Source organism: Semicossyphus pulcher, unplaced genomic scaffold (genome assembly GCF_022749685.1).
Source record: "Semicossyphus pulcher isolate SPU_LCO1_2020_fin unplaced genomic scaffold, fSemPul1.0.p SCAF_2, whole genome shotgun sequence".
In the NCBI taxonomy this organism is placed as follows: domain Eukaryota; kingdom Metazoa; phylum Chordata; class Actinopteri; order Labriformes; family Labridae; genus Semicossyphus; species Semicossyphus pulcher.
The window spans coordinates 17649044-17668426 of record NW_027211693.1 but is presented as its reverse complement, the minus strand read 5'-3'; the positions used below and the strand labels follow the sequence as shown (position 1 = coordinate 17668426).

Below are 19383 nucleotides of genomic sequence, written 5' to 3'. Positions count from 1 at the left end.
TGTTTTTTACACACACTTAGCATAGACTCTGTAAATGACAGATGTAGCTACTGTGTCGTCACCCATTGGTTTCTCAACTGCGTAAATGAAACGTCGAGATGTGTATTTGGTCGCCGCTCTGTTGCCAGAAGTGACCATATTTGTTCGCTCGTCTTCTAATCACTACAGTTACCACCAATCTCCCCGGGGAAAAGCCAACAGCAATCCTGACTTCTGCACTGGCCGACGATTAAATAAATGTAAGATAAACACTGAACAGGCTAAACAAGCCAGGTATGGCGAGCACAGTATACCTGCTACTAAGTGCCAAAATACCAATACAATAATACTACAATTTAACTCACCGAAAAGCTTTTACACATATCTCTTTCACGGAAAGACAGTTCCATAAATCCCACAGAGAGACAGATTATTTGTCCAAGTTTTGAATTAAAAAAAAATCCCCAAAAGTTCAGACAGCAGCAGGATCCACCTGTCACTCAAGTGACCACGCCCCTATAATTTAAGGCTTAATATAATTAAATTAGATGTGTTACAAAAAAAATTCACCCCCCGTACAGTTATCTTAAACAATTAAATTAGCTATTTATAATAAAAAAAGGTTTTTTGTACCAGGCTGTAAACATGTTTATTTCTGCTGTAAAAATGGGCATTTTCCCATCTGGTCTAATGTTATTTCTTGTTTTCTGGAGCCTCAAGTGGACACTCAAGGAATTGCAGTTTTTTCCACATTGGCTTCATTTTTTAACACTGGAGGTTGCCGCTTCATTTTTAGCTGATAATCTACAGAGAGTAGAAGATTGTTGAGTTAAAATACGTGTCTCTTGAAAACGCATGGAGCTGAAACATTCCCAGCTAGCAGGGAACGTTCCCATAACATTACGTTTGAAAGAAAATGTTTTAATCTAATATTCAAAGAATGTTTTAAGAATGTTTATCATTTCAAATAAAGTTCTTGTAACATTAAAACTTAAACTAAGACAAAACGATTTGACTGCAACATTCTGAAGATATTGTCAGGATGTTATTGAGGCCTGGGATGTCAGAACGTGATTTATAAAACATTCCTGGCATATGATTTGAACATTCTCAGAGCGTTCTTAGAACAACAACATTTCTAGCTGGGTTTATGTTGCTTTTATTCAAACCACCTTTTCCTCTCTTTCACACATGCGCACACACTCACAATAAATGTGGCTGAGCTACAAAGCTCTGGCCTCACCAGCGGTAGCAAATGTAATTTAGGGTGTGGCTGAAGGATAATTCGACACATGGAGAGGAGAAACAAACCGGAAACCGAACGAGTTCTTAGATTAATATTAATATTTTCCTTAATTTAAACCTAGACAATATGTTGACTCAGGTGTCCAGAGGCACGTGTGCCTTCTCCTGGAGTGTTTTCAGTCTCTGTGGAGAACGCAGGAGAAACCTAACAGACCAGCTCGTTCATGCTGATTTTGCACATAGCAGGAACAAGCAGTTTTATGCCGTCTTCCTTACAGCAGCTAGTTGCAAACAGTGCAAAAAAGCAGGTTTGTAATGGCCACGTTTTATCATCCTGCTACAGGTTAAATGTTCCCACATTACCATTACAGGAACATGTGCTCATGTGTTGGTTTATGATATGTAAAGAAGACATTTAATGCTGCCAGCAGATGGGCATTAGTGTGCAGTATGAATTAATGGACGTCATTACTCTGCAGTTGTGCGTTTCATTGTGACAGATTGTGTCTTTGCCTGTGTGGGTCTGTAAAGGTCGATTTCCCACACAGATCCACATGTTGTTGAACACACGTGTTTCCTAACAGTGTGAACAAACATGGGAGTATAATAAAGCATTTCAGCCTGATGTCATGACGTCTTATTGAGCAGTTTTCTCTCTGAATGTTTTAATCTGAAGTCTTTTCTTCCCTCGTTTTCTTCTGCTCGCAGACTTTTTAAGGCAACCGTCCTTTAAATCTTCAACCGAGTTTGGATTTTGTATTGATTTCTGTCTTTCCTTACTGTGAAGGAATCACTGTGCAGCATAAATAGTGGCTCTATTTACACTGCACTACATTTCTACTGTATCCTCTCCCTCTGTCTCTTCCAACATTGTATAAAAGACAAGAGACACAAGAAGATACAATATACTGTACATAAATGTCTCTGGTATTCACACTGAAGATGTGTTTCATCTAAATCATTAAATTGTTTATAAATCAAATAACATATCTCATCATGTCATCAGGTACGCACTCTGATCTTAACGGTAAACAGTTACAGCACAAAGCAAAGACACAAGGAGAACTTGGGTCAAAGTAGGGAAGAATTTGTACTTAAAGTGTTTAAAGTTAAAGTTGTCACCATGGAGACAGAATGTGACAGTTACATTTCTAATTCTAATTGTAGCCGAGTTAAAAGTACAATATTTCTCTCCAACATGCAGTAACTGGTAAATATCAAAGAACTAAAAATGTATTGTATAGACCTGTGATATTTATGTTAATGTAATATATGATACACTGTATATAAAATGTTAATCATATGTATGTATGTATATCCTATGCATTAATTTGTATGTGTGTGTGTGCAGAAATGCAGGTAGTTTTTTGGCCTTTTATGACTTTAGAGAGAGAGAGAGAGAGAGAGAGAGAGAGAGAGAGAGGACAGTGGATAGTGTTGGTAACAGGGGGAAGAAAGAGTGGAAGATGACACTCGGCAGAGGGCCAAGGGTGGGAGTCGAACCCGGGCTGCTGCATCGAGGACTGTAGCCTCTGTTTTTGGGACGTGTGATTTAACCGCTGAGCTAAACCAGCGCCCTGAGAGTTGAACTTGTTAAAGTAAATGTTGCTGTATAACTGAATGTCTCACCAACTGACAGTGACCAATTATTGTTTTCTTCGGTTGAATTTTTTTGGTGTGTGTGTGTGTGTGTGTGTTGTCCTTTGTGAATTGCCTGTGTAAAGTCACTAAACCTGCACTTAATCTGTATCTGTCTCTGCTTCTTATGTTTTAAACAGATAATCTGCCAGTTCATAATCTCTGTTCAGTGCCACTTTCCCGTTGCTGTGGCTGGTGTTTGTAGAGCACTGCTGGTGTTGTGAGACTCTTCTGAGTGAGTCAGAGAGGGGCAGCTGGCCTCAGCACCACCTGACGTGGGAGACTCTTTTCTGGGCTCAGCTCTCAGGTTTGGAGGGCTTTGGGAGGAAGTCTGGTCTTAAGGTGATTAAAAACTGTGAGTGCTCTCACCTCTCTTATTTCTCTGAAGCAATCTGATTAAAATCTTTGCATAAAAATGTCATAAACTTATAAAACATCAGAATCTAGAGTAAGAGGTGAAAAGTGCAAAAGCGTCCTGGTTTCTTTCTTACTTTTCCCCCTCCAAACTCTTCCCAGTTATCAGCTGTCGTCTGTAAACAAAGTGCCCTCTGTGGTTTTATCCGGTTTTCCACCAGAGAAAACTGTCGCGCTTATCAGATTTATTAAAATAAAACGCTAAGAAGCTTCTTTCATCAACGTGTTAAAAACCACAACACAGTCTGACCTAATTATAACACAAAAGCGAGTTTATAACAGATGGCGCTAGGACACTTTTATAAAAACATTCTCCGACACTTGTTTCATTAAGGGCCCATCGCACCGAATAATCTACTCGCAAAAACAATAATACACGGATGATGAAAGGAAAGAAAGAAAAAGGGTGAAATGACAGAGTGCAGACGGGTAGACAAAGACGGGAAGCGGTTAGTGAAACAGGAGGGGAAAGTTAAGTCTATTTGTGCTTCAGTGCGGCTCAAACTATATTCATCACCTGATTTGCCTTGAACATTGATGCTGCAAAAAGGCCCTAAGATACTCTGTGTGTGTGTGTGTGTGCCTACTCCTAAGTGTTCGTCACACTGGCGTGATCCTTAAGCGAACTTGACTGAGTGCCATCCGGTGACACCCGCCCCCTGCTTTCCTTTTGTCTGCCTTTCCAGCTTTTTTTTTTTCCTCCTTATTGTCATAAAAAGCCGTTTTTGGCTCCGTCTTTCATCCTCTCCTCCCTCGCTCCCACTTCTCCCAGCGTGGCCTCCCACCATTCTTACCTGGGAGGCCACGAGAACCCAGCTCCTGCTTTTCATACTCGACAACCATCCATCCGTTCATCCTCTCCCCTCCCCTCTCTCTCTCTCTCTCTCCTCACCTCCATCTGTCCCTGGCCTTTATTTATCCTCCTTTAGAGCAGGAGGCAGGAAAAAGGCGAGCTGCTCCTTTGTGCGCTCGGCCCTCAGTTTGTGCTCACTCAAGCGGACACAGCTCTTAAATCCAGGCCCTGGCTTTGGCACAAAAGGCAGGCTCCGGTCTTGTAAAGGCCCCTACGGCTCTCCCTATCTCTTTCCACCTTTTTCTGAAAAAGACAGAGGGGCGGTTATTCCAAACAGGAGGACAAGAGGAGAAGGAGAAAGAAGTGTCCGAGGCTAAAAAAAGAGAGGACATAATTCTCTCTTTCGTCCTTCTCACGCTCGCTCTCCAACTCTTCTTCTTCTCCGACAACAGTGGAGCTATTTTTCATCCCTTTTTCTCCTTCAAGGGGAATTAAATAACTGAATGAATTAACACCAAGGCTGCTGCTGCTGCGATCATCATCATCATCTCGCTTCTCCTCATCAGCAGCAGCAGCTTTCACGGAGCTTTTTAACACCTACAAAGATCGCACTGCTGACGCCGAGGCAGGAAGAAGCAAAGATGTCGACAACCCTGTCAAAAAAAAGGAAGAGGGGGAGAAAAAAAAGCTCACAAACTAGCGAGGTTTCACAGTGTGAGTGCTATAGTGTTTAGCCCACAGCCTTGTCAAGTCTCCTGGCACTACTGAAGAAAGCTAACTGCTGATGAAGATGATAGGAGAGGAGGAGGGAGGAAGTGAGATGGGGAGGGTGGGCAGAGGCAGGAAGGGGATTGAGGAGAGATGCAAGGGAGGAAGATGAAGAACAGGGTTGTTGGAAGAAAGAAAGGAAGTGAGGAGGTAGAAAGGTGAGGAAGAGGATGAGAGGAACAGGAGGAAACAAGGTGTTCAAGTTGTTGATAGCGGCGGGCCGAAACACCCCGTCTTCAAAGAGATGGAAGAAGAGAGAGCGACAGGGCGACGGGCGAAGCACAGAGATGGAGGTCTGGGAGGAGAGGAGGAAGAGGGGGAGTCCGGGAGAGCTGCAGTGAGGATTTTAATTAGCAGTAATTGGCCACCGAGGGAGCAGGAACTGGGAGACGGGAGGCAGGGAGGGAAGAGTGGGGAGCATAACAGGCAGTTTTTGACAGAGTGATATCTCTCTCGCTTTGTATCTCTCTATTTCCTTCAGCACTTCTTCTGTCGGAGGCTTTCCAGCTCCATCTTGTTTTCCCTCCATCTTTTTCCACCTCCAACTGTGTTAATAACACCCTCCCCAAAAAAGTATCCATCACTCTCTGCCAGTGGCATCCTTCACACAAGAGAGTGCAAACATCAAGCTTTTGGCACATGAGAGGAAACGTATTAGTTAAAATGTTGTTTTTTTTGTGGCTAAAACCTTTAAAAACGCAGTGAGAGACGTACCTGTGACCTAAAGTTAGCCGCTGCAAACGAGCGGTCGTGTTCTTTTTGGCATGAATGGTGATACAGGCTCATGTCTGCTTCCTATCTTATTATTCAAAGTACTTTCACTGATCTTAAAGCTGCAATAATCAATACTTTGACTTTATTGATGCATCACATGCTACAGTTTTCTCCCCGGAGCTCTGTCCATCCTCTTATCCACTCAGCTTTGTGCATCCAGTCAATATTTGTTTTCTTTGCACTATTTGTGATTTTAACAACTCACACACTCGTATATAGATACGTTTATTTGTCTTGTAGGTCATTATTGAGTTTATATATATACATATATTGTACACACTTATTCCTGACTGGTCATTAGACTCATTAGTTTAAAAAACCCTATCTGTAGAAGTACAGATACATGGCCAGTGAGGCTGATTCAGATTCTGACTCATTAAGTGGAGTCGAGTTCGTCAAATCAATGTCAGAGGCGATGTTAATTAAATGTTGTGTTCACAACATGTTTACACTGCCTCCAAGAAGCCAAAACATCTCTTAATGCAGGTTTAAAGTACCTGAAGTGATCTTAAAGCAAAGCTCCTGACAGATAGATCCTGGCTTCTGTTAGTAATGATAACACTGGCATGCAGGATCGCAGGTTCAACTCCCGGTCTGCCAAAAATTTGGTGCATGTCTTCCCCCCACTCTCTAGTCTCTCTTAAGCTGTCCTATACAATACAAACTATACGAAGGCAAAACGCCCCCAAATAATCTTAAAGGTATGATAACACTGCACGTACCAAAGTAGTTGCTAAATCAGGAAACGCATAAACATAGCTAAAAACATAAGTGGCTGGACAGTTTAACAGGTCAGAAGCTAGCTAAACGTTTAGCCAAAACAGCTACCAACTAGTTTTGTGGTAAGTGATGCAGTTGTGACATCCCTGATAACCCCTTATTGCGAAAAAAAATTGACAGTTTGCGTCATAATCCACATTTTTTTGGTCGTCCGTTAATAATTGCCTGACTTAAGGGTTTTGTATTTTAACCGGTGTGGTCGTCTGACAGACTGTGTTCGTTGCTCTGTTGGACCTTCTTTAGCTTTATAACTGCCAAAACTGCAACTGCCGGATAAATAATGTATCAGTATATGTTAATGTAAAACTATTAAGCTGTGCAGTTGACTGCCTGGAGCACTAAATGTCTTACACTAATGATTTTGTCAGTTATACATCAGTTAATCACCAGAGTAAGACTTAAAGCTTTATAATTAAAGCAGGATGAAAACAGTGATAATGTTTCTGATCTAATGTTGTCACTCTCTCTCTCTCTCTGTGTCTCCATCATCCCGCCCCCGGTGCCTTACCTCCCCAGTGAGTAACAGAGTTGTATTTCTGTGTGTTCGGGACGGGAGCGAGGGCCGGCTTGGGAACAGGTTAGCAGGGTTACAGCTGCTTTATCGGTACACAGGTGAGCTCTGGGGCGCCGGGGCACCAGGACAACATATTGGACCCACAATCCCCTCTGTGGCAACCACAAAACACACACACACACGACTTTAGACCTTCTTGAACATGCCTTTTCCTGCTTGCAGCAGACTCACAAGTGAGCCTCAAACTCATTTAACGCACAAACACTCAGACTAATCTCAAACCATTTGACTCTTAATCAAGTCCACGTAATTACAGGAAAGTTGACAGATTGCTGATTTAACTGCCTGTAAGTTTGGTTAATTTGTGATTTTAAGCTGGGCCCGCTTGATATTTTCCAGCTGTCATTTGTCAACATCTCCAAATTGCTTGTGACTCTTGCTAAACAGCAGCGCTAGTGTGCCATGCGCTCTATGTGTTGCTAGGTTACGGCGCTGGGATGCTGCCGGGTAAGTGGCTGCGGGATCATCGGCGGACACTCGGCGTGGAGGGCTGACAGCAGGTCCTCTGGACTATTTGGCAACTGGCGAGTCAGACACTGTTGAAATCCCACATCTGGTGGAAAGCCCATACAGATCAACATCAAAGCGTAGAGATTGGACCCGTCTGTCAACCTCTCTGCCACTCTCCCGTCAGGATCCACTTTCACGTCTTTTCCACGGCAGCCTTTACATGGTCCTCTGCCTGCTCTGTTATCCTCCTTTGCTCTGCCTCTGCTGCTGCTGTCTCGCCTCTCTCTCCCTCCTGCAGAGAGGTAATCAAGCCCTGTTGCGAGTGTTTAAGTATCGGAGCAGACGCATGTTGAATTATTCTCGGGACTTAATGTTTTGTCTGGAAGGAGAGAGCCTGTCTCCTCGTACCTCATGCTGGGCAAAAACAGCCACGCACACATGAACTCAAGGCAGGGACATGCACGGCACACACACACACCCACACACACACTTAGTCAGTGACTGAGTCAGACATAAAGTCAGTCGCACGGTTCTCATGCTGACAGACAGTTACAGGTAGGAGAGTGATAAGGCCTGACAGGCAGCCCACACTGATATACGACACCTAATGCAACTCAGACACAAGTAAACAGCTCTGAAAGGCAAAGTACAACACTGTACCATCAAGTGTATCAACAACACATAAATACACATCCACACATTACAACCTAACACACCGATACGCACACATAAGCACACACAGTGACAGCCGCAGCAGCATCCGCGCACACGCACAAATATTACGGCTCACATCCTCAAAGTTAAACAAGTGAGCCAACAAAGGAGATCAGACAATGTAAGAACTCATCTGCTCCTAATTCCCTCCTGTCTTCAGCTCCCCTCACATCCGTCCCTCCCCAAAGCCGCCTCCTTTTATTTTTTCCAACCACTCTCCCACTCACTCCTTATCTTCCTCTTCTCCTCCTGCTCTCCATTCTGCCTCCAGCTCGCCTTTATCATCTTCTCTTCCCTCTCCTTTTTTCTCTCCTTCTTTCTCTGTGAACTTAAACTCTCCGTGGAACCATAAGCTGATATCACACAGTCTCAGAGTTGCTTTAATCTCTCCCTAACACACACACATACACTCACTCACACACACGTACACACACACACACACACACACGTACCTGGGTGGTCATTATGATATACAAAGCTTGGCAGGGGCATTGTAGGGATACTTATTGGTGTCATGCTGTTTTCGTGCCATTGAAGCAGTGGGCGATATCATGATTAACTCCTGACTAAAGATCAGGTTCTTAATAAGAGGGGCCGGGAGGTTCAAACTTTGTATAAACTTTACATACAGTTCACAGGCAAGTAACACTCTGCATGTAACGCATTTAAAACCTCAATAGTGGAAAGTTGTGTTACACTGAGTAGACTCAAAACCAATGGCTTAAAACCAGAGATATTGTCTTTTCTATTCCACATGCTCTTCTTACTTCTCCCAACCTGAGGCCTACATTACCCACAATGCCAGTTCAGTCAGAGATTAGGGTGTGATATGCTAGTAGCGGCTAATGTAGCCTCAAGTCGCTAGCATGCGCCAGGGGTGAGCAGCGTCTGAAGAGGTCTTGTTAGCTCACTTCACGCTAACTCCACACCTCCAGATTTCATCATCCTCAAGCCCAACCAGCCCTGACTCTAGTGACATCACTCGAGGCAATTTATCCGACTTTGCGCAGCTCCCTGTGGAGCCACGAAATGCTTCATATAAGTTTGTTCAATAGGCAGTATTTCTCCCTAACAAATGCTTACAGTGTATTTGTGAGTTCCCCTGTTAGAAATACAATTTCTGGTACTGTGACTCTTGTTGAAATGATGAACCGAGCAGTAACTTCATTACTATTTGTCAGTTTTCCCAGCTTTTGTATAAAGCAATGGCTGTTGTGTGTGTAATGGCACTACACTTTTAAGTAGAGCTGAAACAAAGAAGTCGATTAAACCAGCAGTCCCCGTTCTGTGTTCTGTACTCGCTGAGGGCTTGTAACATAAATCTGAGGAGTCATTAGAAGATAAAAGGGAGAAAGAAAAACATTTCTGCCACTCTATTAGTTTGTTTTTGAATTACTCTCTGTTGGAACAGAGTGTCGGGAGGTTGATTGACAGAAATATTAATTAAAATGTGAGGATTTTTTTTTAGGATTCTTGGGTAAAAATCTTTTTGGAGTTTTAAACTGTTGGTCAGACAAGTCTAAGTCATTTAAATAACAATACTAAAAGCAATAACTTATGTTTCTATAGCACCTCTCAAGAAACGCAAGGCCACTTTAGACGAGTTCAAACTAAAACAAAGGTAATAATAGCAGTAAAAAAAAACAAAGATTAACTCCAGGTAAGAAGCGGCGCCAAAACACGGCTGCGTCCTCTCAACATCTGGGGAACATTTAGAACACCGGCCTGGGGTTCAGTCAGTCGAAGACCAGCTCCAGTCATGTTTTAAAACATGTAAAAATACTCAATACTTGAAATGATAAATTGTGTTTGATAGGTTTTTCAGCAAAATACGTTTAATTACCTTGTAAAAAATAGCCTCAAGGCATCTCCTCCTTCTCCCTCATTAAAAAATCCTGAATGTGCATAGTCCACTTTGCACATTCCAACTGGTTCTGGAATGTTCAGCTTCTCTGCCATCGTTTAGTGGCAACCTGCTGAAACTTTGCTTGCTTGAAATTAGTAGTAGTACAGTTCATGTTCGTAGTCAGTAGTGAGTTTGCAAAAATTACGATGACGGTTACTGCTGGCTCGCGCATCGCCGAAGCTGTGCCATAGGTTACACATAATGATATGCGCAGCGTCACCCCACCCATTAACGGGATTGGCTCCTTAGGTTTGTGACATCACAAACCTGCCAATCTGAAAACGTGTTGTTCAGCCTGTCCTTGGTACACTGCAGTTTAAAAGCAGACAGGCCCAGCCATGGAGATGACTCCTTATGTTGTCCCATATGTGTCTTGTAGCACATGAAGAACACCACATGGAGATGTTTACAAGGTTAAACACTGGATTTTCACCAGAGGGGGGCTTTAAAGATGAAACATTGTTTTGTTTGGGTCCTGACCTTTGTATCTGACCTCACTGACATTACTGAGATCTTCTCGCATTGTGACATGAAACAGAAGTTTCTCTGGTTGAAAAAAAATCATTGCAGTCAGTGTTACAGAGAGTCATACGAATAACATATTAGCGCCAGTGGCACCGTCAGGCTGTGTGTCTGATCAAGACAGAATGACGACTACTACAAAACCAGTGTGTTGGGATCGCTGCGCATCAGATGAGACCTACAATTCTTGGTTCTGTACTCACTAAGGGCTCTCACGGAGGGCTTTTCCCCCTGCTGGGAAAATCTTGTCAAATTTCACAATGCATGCTTAATATTCAAGATTCTCAATGTTTTAGCTCCTCCTTCATTATCCACATTGATCTCCCAAAAAACAGTTGGTGAGAGATTAACCCAATCAAGAGTAAGAGGAGACATCGCTGTCCCAAGGAGAAAAACATCTTTCGGCCAGACAGCTTTTACAGTAAGAGCTTCCCAGTTTTGGAACATGGTCCCTTTAAACACACGCCATAGTGAGTCTTACCGTTCTTTTGTACATGATATTAAAACCTGGCTGAAAAACAACCAGACCTGCCAACATACGCTGCATGCTTGCCCTGTCTGCTCTCGCTCAATGTTCTTGCCTGTCTTCTGTAATGGGATGTGATGTTATGTTGTCATGTCTTAATCATCTGTGCTGATTGTTTGCTTGTGTGACGTCCTTCCCAATGTGATTTTATGTGTCATGTTTTTAACAATTTACACTGCTTGTCTGCTTATGCCATGTCTTTTGTAATGTGATCTTATGTGTCATGTTTTAACTGCTTGTGCTGGTATTGTTGCTTATATTATATGTCCTACTTTGCATGATGCTGCCTTATTGTCCCGAGCTTTATTAGCCTGTTTAGCCGTTCACGTTTTGCCTTTTCCTGTTCTGTTTTTTATATGTTGTGTGTTTTATTTGTTGTTTTAATGGTCACCTTGACATCGGGCTGAGGGACAGCAGTTTAGGCTAACACTGGCACTTTTACTGTGATGATGATTAATGTGCATTGTCCCTGAGAATACACCAATAAATAACTATGTTAGACTTAAAAAACTAAAATTGACAGTTTAATACTTTATACCCTTTATTTTAAACTTTCCTTTGCCCACGTTTCTAAATGGAGAACATGTTTTGTTACGTCATGGAGGTTTATACCACACTTGATATCCAGTCTTTTTACAATGTCTTAAAAATCAACCAAAACATTAAATGAAACAAGATATCAGTGACTGCATGCAGAGCTGAAACTGCCTTAAAAACTCCATTAATATCCTCAGTATCTACAAACAGGATGAGACTCAAGTTCAGTTACTGACTTTCTCTTATTAATGTCTACATGGAGAGCTGCTGCCTCCCCCACAGTCACATGTTGGGTTTTAGACATCCGGAGAGCACGAGGGGACTTTTTTTGGAGCTAAAACACCTAGAAAAGCTTTTCCTGTCATGTTGAATCTTCAGTTTCGTCACATTATATGCGCTGCAGTGGAATGCCACTTAATAATTGAGTGCCATTTACTTAGCTATAAATGGAAGGCAGCGAGTGACATTATGGATACCTAGATGAGTTTCTTCTGCTGGTTGAGTTTGAGCTCAGACGGAAAACCAGTCTAGCGGAAAAACTGTTGTGTAAATGATTTCTGAAGGAGAAGAAAGCTCGCATGTTTCAGGCATCATCCTCCATCATTGTCACATTTTCCTAGCTGGGAAGTTGCACACGCTTTATACTCACACTTTGCTGGGAGCCCGTATCCACCAGTGATCTTTGCCTCGCCGGTCTCACAGCCGTGAAGAGAAGCGCACTCCTTTTTTAGCATGGGACCTGCAGCGCGGTGGATCGCTCCGTCCACTGGAGAGGAAAGAACAGGACATTCAGAGAGTTGGCCTACTTTTATGAATTTCCTGCAATATGACTTCTCAACGAGGGTCTAAATGCTGTGTGAGAGTCCAGCTGACACATTGGCAGGAGTCAAAATGTTGGTGGATAAAATGAGTAGCTAACAGGTGATTTTCCAGCACCTGCAGGTTTCTAACTTCTCACCCCTGAATCTTTTAATAAGTTAAAGCATCTGTCTCAGTACGTCAGTCTGTTTAATGGATTTTAGGGCAAGTGCCTTAGTTAATTACTCGATTTAATGTCTTATTACGGACTCAGCTGACTTTGACTTTTTGGTCAATTAGTCTTTATTAATTACATTTTCATAAATCTACATAATACTGAGAAATGTGCATCTCTCCTTGATCCAGCCCACATCTAAAGACCGTGACTGTGTTCATTTCCAGGAGGGCAATGATGCAGGGAGAGGCAATTTTTACAGCCGTGCCAATTACAGCTTGAGTCACAATCTTTGCACCTCTCACAGCAAAGACACATTTCCTCAAGTTCATATTTACACCATCTGGATCCCAACAGCTTCATCCTCATGATTCGCTGCAGTATGGACCCAAGAAAGCAGAATTTTACACAAGACAAAATAATGACGTCAATATAAAAAAGTAATTATTTTAAATTAAAAACGCTAAATTTCATCCTGCATGATTGAAGATTTCATCATTTTAATGGCTGTAATTATTCACTTATACAAGAGACATAATACCATTCAATTAAGTTGCTACGAAGAAAAACTGAACACCTCTTCTAGTGATACTTTAATAAAAATAAATTCATTAGATCAATGTTTTTGCACATCACACAAAATCACAGTGTGCAGAAGCATAGCATTTAAATACAAAGACCGAGTTCGTCCCTTTTTACTGTCATATTCAAGCTAAATCAGATTTGTCATCATGTGGACAGTGAACTCAACAGGAGTTCACACTGCTACTTTGCCATAAGCAGCGCTATAGAGAGGCAATCTTCTACAAATTACGTTTGCAACAGCATAAAGCCACCTTAAAACATTAATACACTTAATTTTGTACTGGCAGTACTCAAACCATTGCTGACTTTATTATGCTGGAACGACGGGAAACTAGCAGGAAGAAAGAGATGACAACCACAGAGATCCTTGGCTGGACTCAAAACAGAGATGTTGCAGTTCTTCGCCTTAAACCCTCCAGGCCACCAGCACATCCTGACTCACAAAATGTTCACTGACAACATATTTAATATGTTTTCTCTGGAATATTTGTTTTTACAATAAAATATCCAAGTGTAGCAGCTAAAGAATGGATGTTTCCATGGCTATCTTTGTGCACTCGATGCACAAAAGTAAGGTTAGGGGAAGATTGTCCCTTTTCTTTAAATAATGGAAAAGTTAACAGTCTTCAAGCATGAGTTCACTTCATTAATATTTAAACAACATTTTGCTCTTTCCTTAACTTTAACCAAAGTACGTCTTATGCCTACAAAAACTGATGAACTCTGGTGTCAGAGTGTTGGGCTTTGTACGCCCACTGTTGGCCCTGACCTACCGACTACCAACATGCAGCACATACACCCACCAACCTCTTCATTAGGTACAGGATCGAATGTAATCCAATACAACGGTCATGCTATGAATTCTGCCTTTTAATGACACTGTCAGAGAGATATTGATACATCTTTACTATTAAGGCTTTCGTTTTAAATGGTGTTGAACTAAAGTTCATTATACTGAGAGGTGCTCCTGATATATTTTCCACCTCGATTACATACATTAGAGGGGCGGAATATCAGAAACACCATTCAATATAATGAACATATCAACATACCACTACCACCCACTACATCCTTAATAATACACATGAACTATGTTATTACCAGAAAAATTATTAGCTTCCAACAAACTGTTGGATCACATTAGATTGTACAAGTGGTCGCTGAGTATTTGCATTTGAAAACAGCGTTGCCACCCAACATTAAACCTGGCAGCAGTTATGATTCCCTTCCCACAATGTTTAGATTTGAATATTATTGTTTCAGTGTGTTGCCAGCAGGTTTGCCTGTAACTTCACCATCACAAGCATTTGTAGCCAGGTAGAATCCTACCTGTGCTTTTATTTTGAAAGAACTCAGTGGCCTGATGTAGGAGTCTGATGTAAACATGTCTAAATTAATCATGAATTGATACCGTGGGCGACTGTGGCTCAGTGGTAGAGTCGGTCGTCTTTCAATCGGAAGGTCGGAGGTTTGATCCCCAGCTCCCTCAGGCTACATGTCGAAGTGTCCTTGGGCAAGACACTGAACCCCAAATTGCTCCCGGTGGCATGAATATGATATCTGATTGACAGTTGGGCACTTTACGTAGCAGCCTTTGCCATCAGTGTGTGAATGGGTGAATATGATATGTAGTGTAAAAGCAGCTTTGAGTGGTCGCAAAGACTAGAAAAGCGCTATATAAGTACAGTCCATATACCATTTACCATTTACCGCAGAATTAAACAAATCCAGTAACTTAACTGACACAAGCATTTGTAGCCAGGTAGAATCCTACCTGTGCTTTTATTTTGAAAAAACTCAGTGGCCTGATGTAGGAGTCTGATGTAAACAAGTCATAATTAATCATAAATTGTTAACACAGAACTAAACAAATCCAGTAACTTAACCATCACACGCATTCTAGGCTGGTACAATTCATCCTGTGCTTTTATTTTGAAATATTTCAGGGGCCTTTTGTAAGAGTTTGATGTTAAAATTTTGTAAGTAATTATGAATAGTTAACCCAGAATTAAAAAAAACTCATGTAACTTAAGCACAAGCATTTGTAGATCCTACCTGTGCTTTTGTTTTGAAATAATTCAGGGGTCTAATGTCAGAGTCTCATTCAAACAAGTCATAATTAACCCTGAATTAAACACATCTGTCAGGAACAAGACTGTCCCTGCACTGTGAGACATGTCAGCACTCAGTGAATAACACCTATCCACATGTCTGAGGTCAACTCGTGGCCCTGTGACTCTTATCTCCCTCTCCCAGTATACACAGCAGCTGTTACAGCGGTGTGTTTTGCCAAATTGAGTGGCTCCAGGCGGGGGTCTGGTGTTATCTGAACGTTATTGTGTTAAGTTGGCATATCACATGTGGTGCGGCGCTGTGGTGTGCCATGTCATGCTGTGCCATGCCGAACTGGGCCGCACTATGAGCTAAGCACAAGCGCGAAGGTGTGAGAGGAGAGGTATGAGCGCTGGCTAGCTCCTCGGGGTGCACCGAAACAAGCACAGACCACGCTCATCCTGTGTGTTTAAAATATTGATAGTGTGTATATCTTTGTGAAAGCACGTGTGCTACTGTGCACAGATGTATTTATGTGTGTGTGTGTGTTTTTGCGTCTGGTGTACGTGATGAGTCCTTGAGGTGACACACAGCACACACAGCGCAGTAACTTTGAAGCAGCCCTACTCTGAAATAAAGAAAGTGTGATAAGAAGGAGAGATGGAAACAAGAAGGAGGGAGGAAGGGAGGGGAATAAGGGAGGGCAGCAGATGTAAAAATAGTGTGCAGGGAGATAAGGAAACAGGCATGAAAAGCAGAATAAAAGACATTGAACTGTAATGTAAACCAACAATCCCCTCTGCTTTGTGTTATGTTTCATGTTTGACAGATACATGAATGTGTATGTGTGTGTGGGTGTGTTCCTGCATGTGTGCATGTGTAATGGTTAAAACTGGCTTTTCCCCCTCAGTCTTTATGAGTGGACTGCACAGCCTTAAGCTACAGCGATGCTTTCTGACCTGACTACTGTTCTGCTCAGTCCCACACATACAAAACTCTGATGCGTGGTGACAAACACAGGAAGAAGAACATACACTATAAAGCTTATATACATACAAAAACACCCACACAGGAGCACACATGCATGTTTGCATATATGGCTAAACAGAGCTATTAAGTACCAGTTCATGTACGAGCAAAGAAAAGCTTAATGTTTGAGTTTAATGACATCAGTAAAGCCATATGATCATAAAAGGTCCCTACTTAACCCTGCATGTTACCACGACCCTTAGACACCTGATTTATGTCTTATTCGTGCAGATGATGCATCCATGCTTTAACGTTTCTCACTCTTTCAATTAGACTGCAGACGTACAGTCGTGTTTCTGGTTATACAGTAGTACTGAAATTCAATTAGCGCAAATTATTTGGCCATGCCTGCTGGAATGACGCAAAGACAAGCGTACTACAAACGGAAACCAGAACACTTGCCTTCCTGGAAATCCACGTCCCTGCCCACAGATTCTACATTTCTACGTAGTATCTGTAAATAGAGATTACTACTACTGCCACTTTAAGCTTTTGTGAAAGTAAAAATTTGTAACTGTTCTTGCAGACGTAATGCTCTCCTTGGGAGGACAGTCTCTGGTATACTAGGAGACATTACTGCAGTGTTCTCCTTTCAAACTTCAGGTGGTGCACAACTTCAAAATGCAGCCGACTCATTCTTTCCTTTTAGCTGCAAATGAGTCCACACTCCATCACATTAACTCTCACATGAATCGCGCTTTGTGCACTCAGCCGAAGAAGCCTTTGTTTTTCTCATGTTTAACTTAGATAGCTCTTTGTCAAATGGAGATGAGAAGCAAGGAGACAGAAGAAAACTCCCTCTCTCTCTCTGTCTGTACCCTGGGTGAACCTGGCGGGCAGGGTTAATAAATGTCCTACACCTCTTCACTCTCTCCATGACTCCCATCCCTCTAATGTAGAGAGCTGTCCCTCTAACTACATCCACTGAAGACAGCACGTCTTAGCTTCCCTTCAGACTGTGGTAGCTCCCGACTCTGTGGGAGTCGGTGTAATAGCTCAGCATGAGAGCTGCACGCTACTGAGTTGATTCAGACGCTGTTCTGTCACTTCAATGTGGTCAGAAATATGAAGGGGGAATTCATGAGCATGGGGGAGGAAATGAAAGATGTGTTTGAAGTAAAGCTAGCAGTAGTTCTGAGCGCAGGCATATATGCAGGTGTATTAGTCAAGGAGGCCTGTGATTACAAGAACAACAATATAAACTGAGTCAATATTACTGAATTAACATGAAATATTTTATGTTAATGTTTGTAATAAATAACGAAGGACAAATAAAGAATCTCTCATCTTCTGCATTCTGATGTTCTTGTTACTTATGGTTTTAGCAGCACTAGATGCATGGCTGCAGTGTGGGCCAGTGTTAGCTGATGAGTCTATTCAAACTGTTATATCTCAACATGTAATGGATGGATTTTCATGGAATTTTCTACAGACATTCATGGTCCCCAGAGGATTAATTGTAATGATCTGTGTGATCCCTTTGTCTTTCATTTAGCCCCACCAGAAGATTAACATTTGTGGTTTGGAGTAAAATGTATCAACAGCTATTTCATGGATTGTCATACAATCTGGTGCAAACATTCGCCTCCCCATTTGTGATAAAATGCTCTAACTTTTCCAAGAGGGCAAGAGTTCAACTTCTTAAAATTTTTGGTTAATGACCAACTGCCTGCAAACACGTTGCATGTGAAAGCTACTGTACCAAACAACGGAAGTGGACTGCGATCTCATCCTCTGAACTGCACGGCCAGGGCTGATACCGTAGGAATGTAGGTGAGAGGGCCCTTCTTGAGAAATTAATAATAGTAGGCATAGAGCGAAGGTCGGCTCCATTGTACGGGCTTGGGATCATGCGATTCACACACTTTTCTACACTGGAACGACAATATAAACAACGTTCCGTAGATGATACTCTTGTTCTTCTCCTTGTTTTTGAGGTGCATTACCGCCACCTTCTCCTTCGGAGTCCTACCCCAAGCGTACTCGGGTACGGAACGAAATTACTAAAGTGAAAGCTGACTGCCGGGGGAGACGAGAGGGGGGGCAACCGTACTCGGGTACGGTACGAAGCAATCATACCTACGCTGTGTTCCAAATTATTATGCAAATGATATTTTTCTCAGATTTTCCTAAATAGTCGATGCAAATGACAGTCAGCATAATTTTCAAGTCATCAACCGTTAGTTTAATGAATTCGAATGTTATTGAACAAACCTCCCAATGATAACAGTATTTTTCAAAAATAAAAAACTTAAAATGCACTGTTCCAAATTATTACGCACGACAGAGTTTTATAACATTTTATAGGTTTTTATGAACTGAAAATGCTCATCTTTTGAATTTGCAGCATTAGGAGGTCATATTTACTGAAATCAAAAGTTATTTCAATCAAAAACATTAACAGGTCAAGTTACATTTTAACATAGGACCCCTTATTTGATAGCAGCTTCATAATTCTTGCATCCATTGACCTTGTGAGTTTTTGGAGAGTTTCTGCTTGAATTTCTTTGCAGGATGTCAGAATAGCCTCCCAGAGCTGCTGTTTGGATGTGAACTGCCTCCCACCCTCATAGATCTTTTGCTTGAGGATGCTCCAAAAGTTCTCAATAAGGTTGAGGTCAGGGGAGGATGGGGGCCACACCATGAGTTTCTCTCCTTTTATGCCCATAGCAGCCAATGATGCAGAGGTATTCCTTGCAGCATGAGATGGTACATTGTCATGCATGAAGATGATTTTGTTACGGAAAGCACGGTTCTTCTTTTTGTACCATGGAAGAAAGTGGTCAGTCAGAAACTCCACATACTTTACAGAGGTCATTTTCACACCTTCAGGGACCCTAAAGGGGCCGACCAGCTCTCTCCCCATGATTCCGGCCCAAAACATGACTCCGCCACCTCCTTGCTGACGTCGCAGCCTTGTTGGGACATGGTGGCCGTCCACCAACCATCCACTACTCCATCCATCTGGACCATCCAGGGTTGCACAGCACTCATCAGTGAACAAGACTGTTTGAAAATTAGTCTTCATGTATTTCTGGGCCCACTGCAGCCGTTTCTGCTTGTGAGCATTGTTTAGGGGTGGCCGAATAGAAGGTTTACGCATAACTGCAAGCCTCTGGAGGAT

The 19383-nt window shown here is 42.2% G+C and overlaps 1 protein-coding gene across 2 annotated transcripts in view; it reads right to left on the bottom strand.

Moving 5' to 3' along the window:
* The window catches only part of macrod1 (mono-ADP ribosylhydrolase 1), a 124689-nt gene that overhangs the window by 31050 nt on the left and 74256 nt on the right, over window positions 1-19383 (bottom strand). For both annotated transcript variants that reach the window (XM_069669793.1, XM_069669792.1), the window contains exon 5: window positions 12270-12386. In XM_069669793.1, the coding sequence (XP_069525894.1) occupies window positions 12270-12386 (117 nt within the window). The remainder of the gene's footprint in view (window positions 1-12269; window positions 12387-19383) is intronic.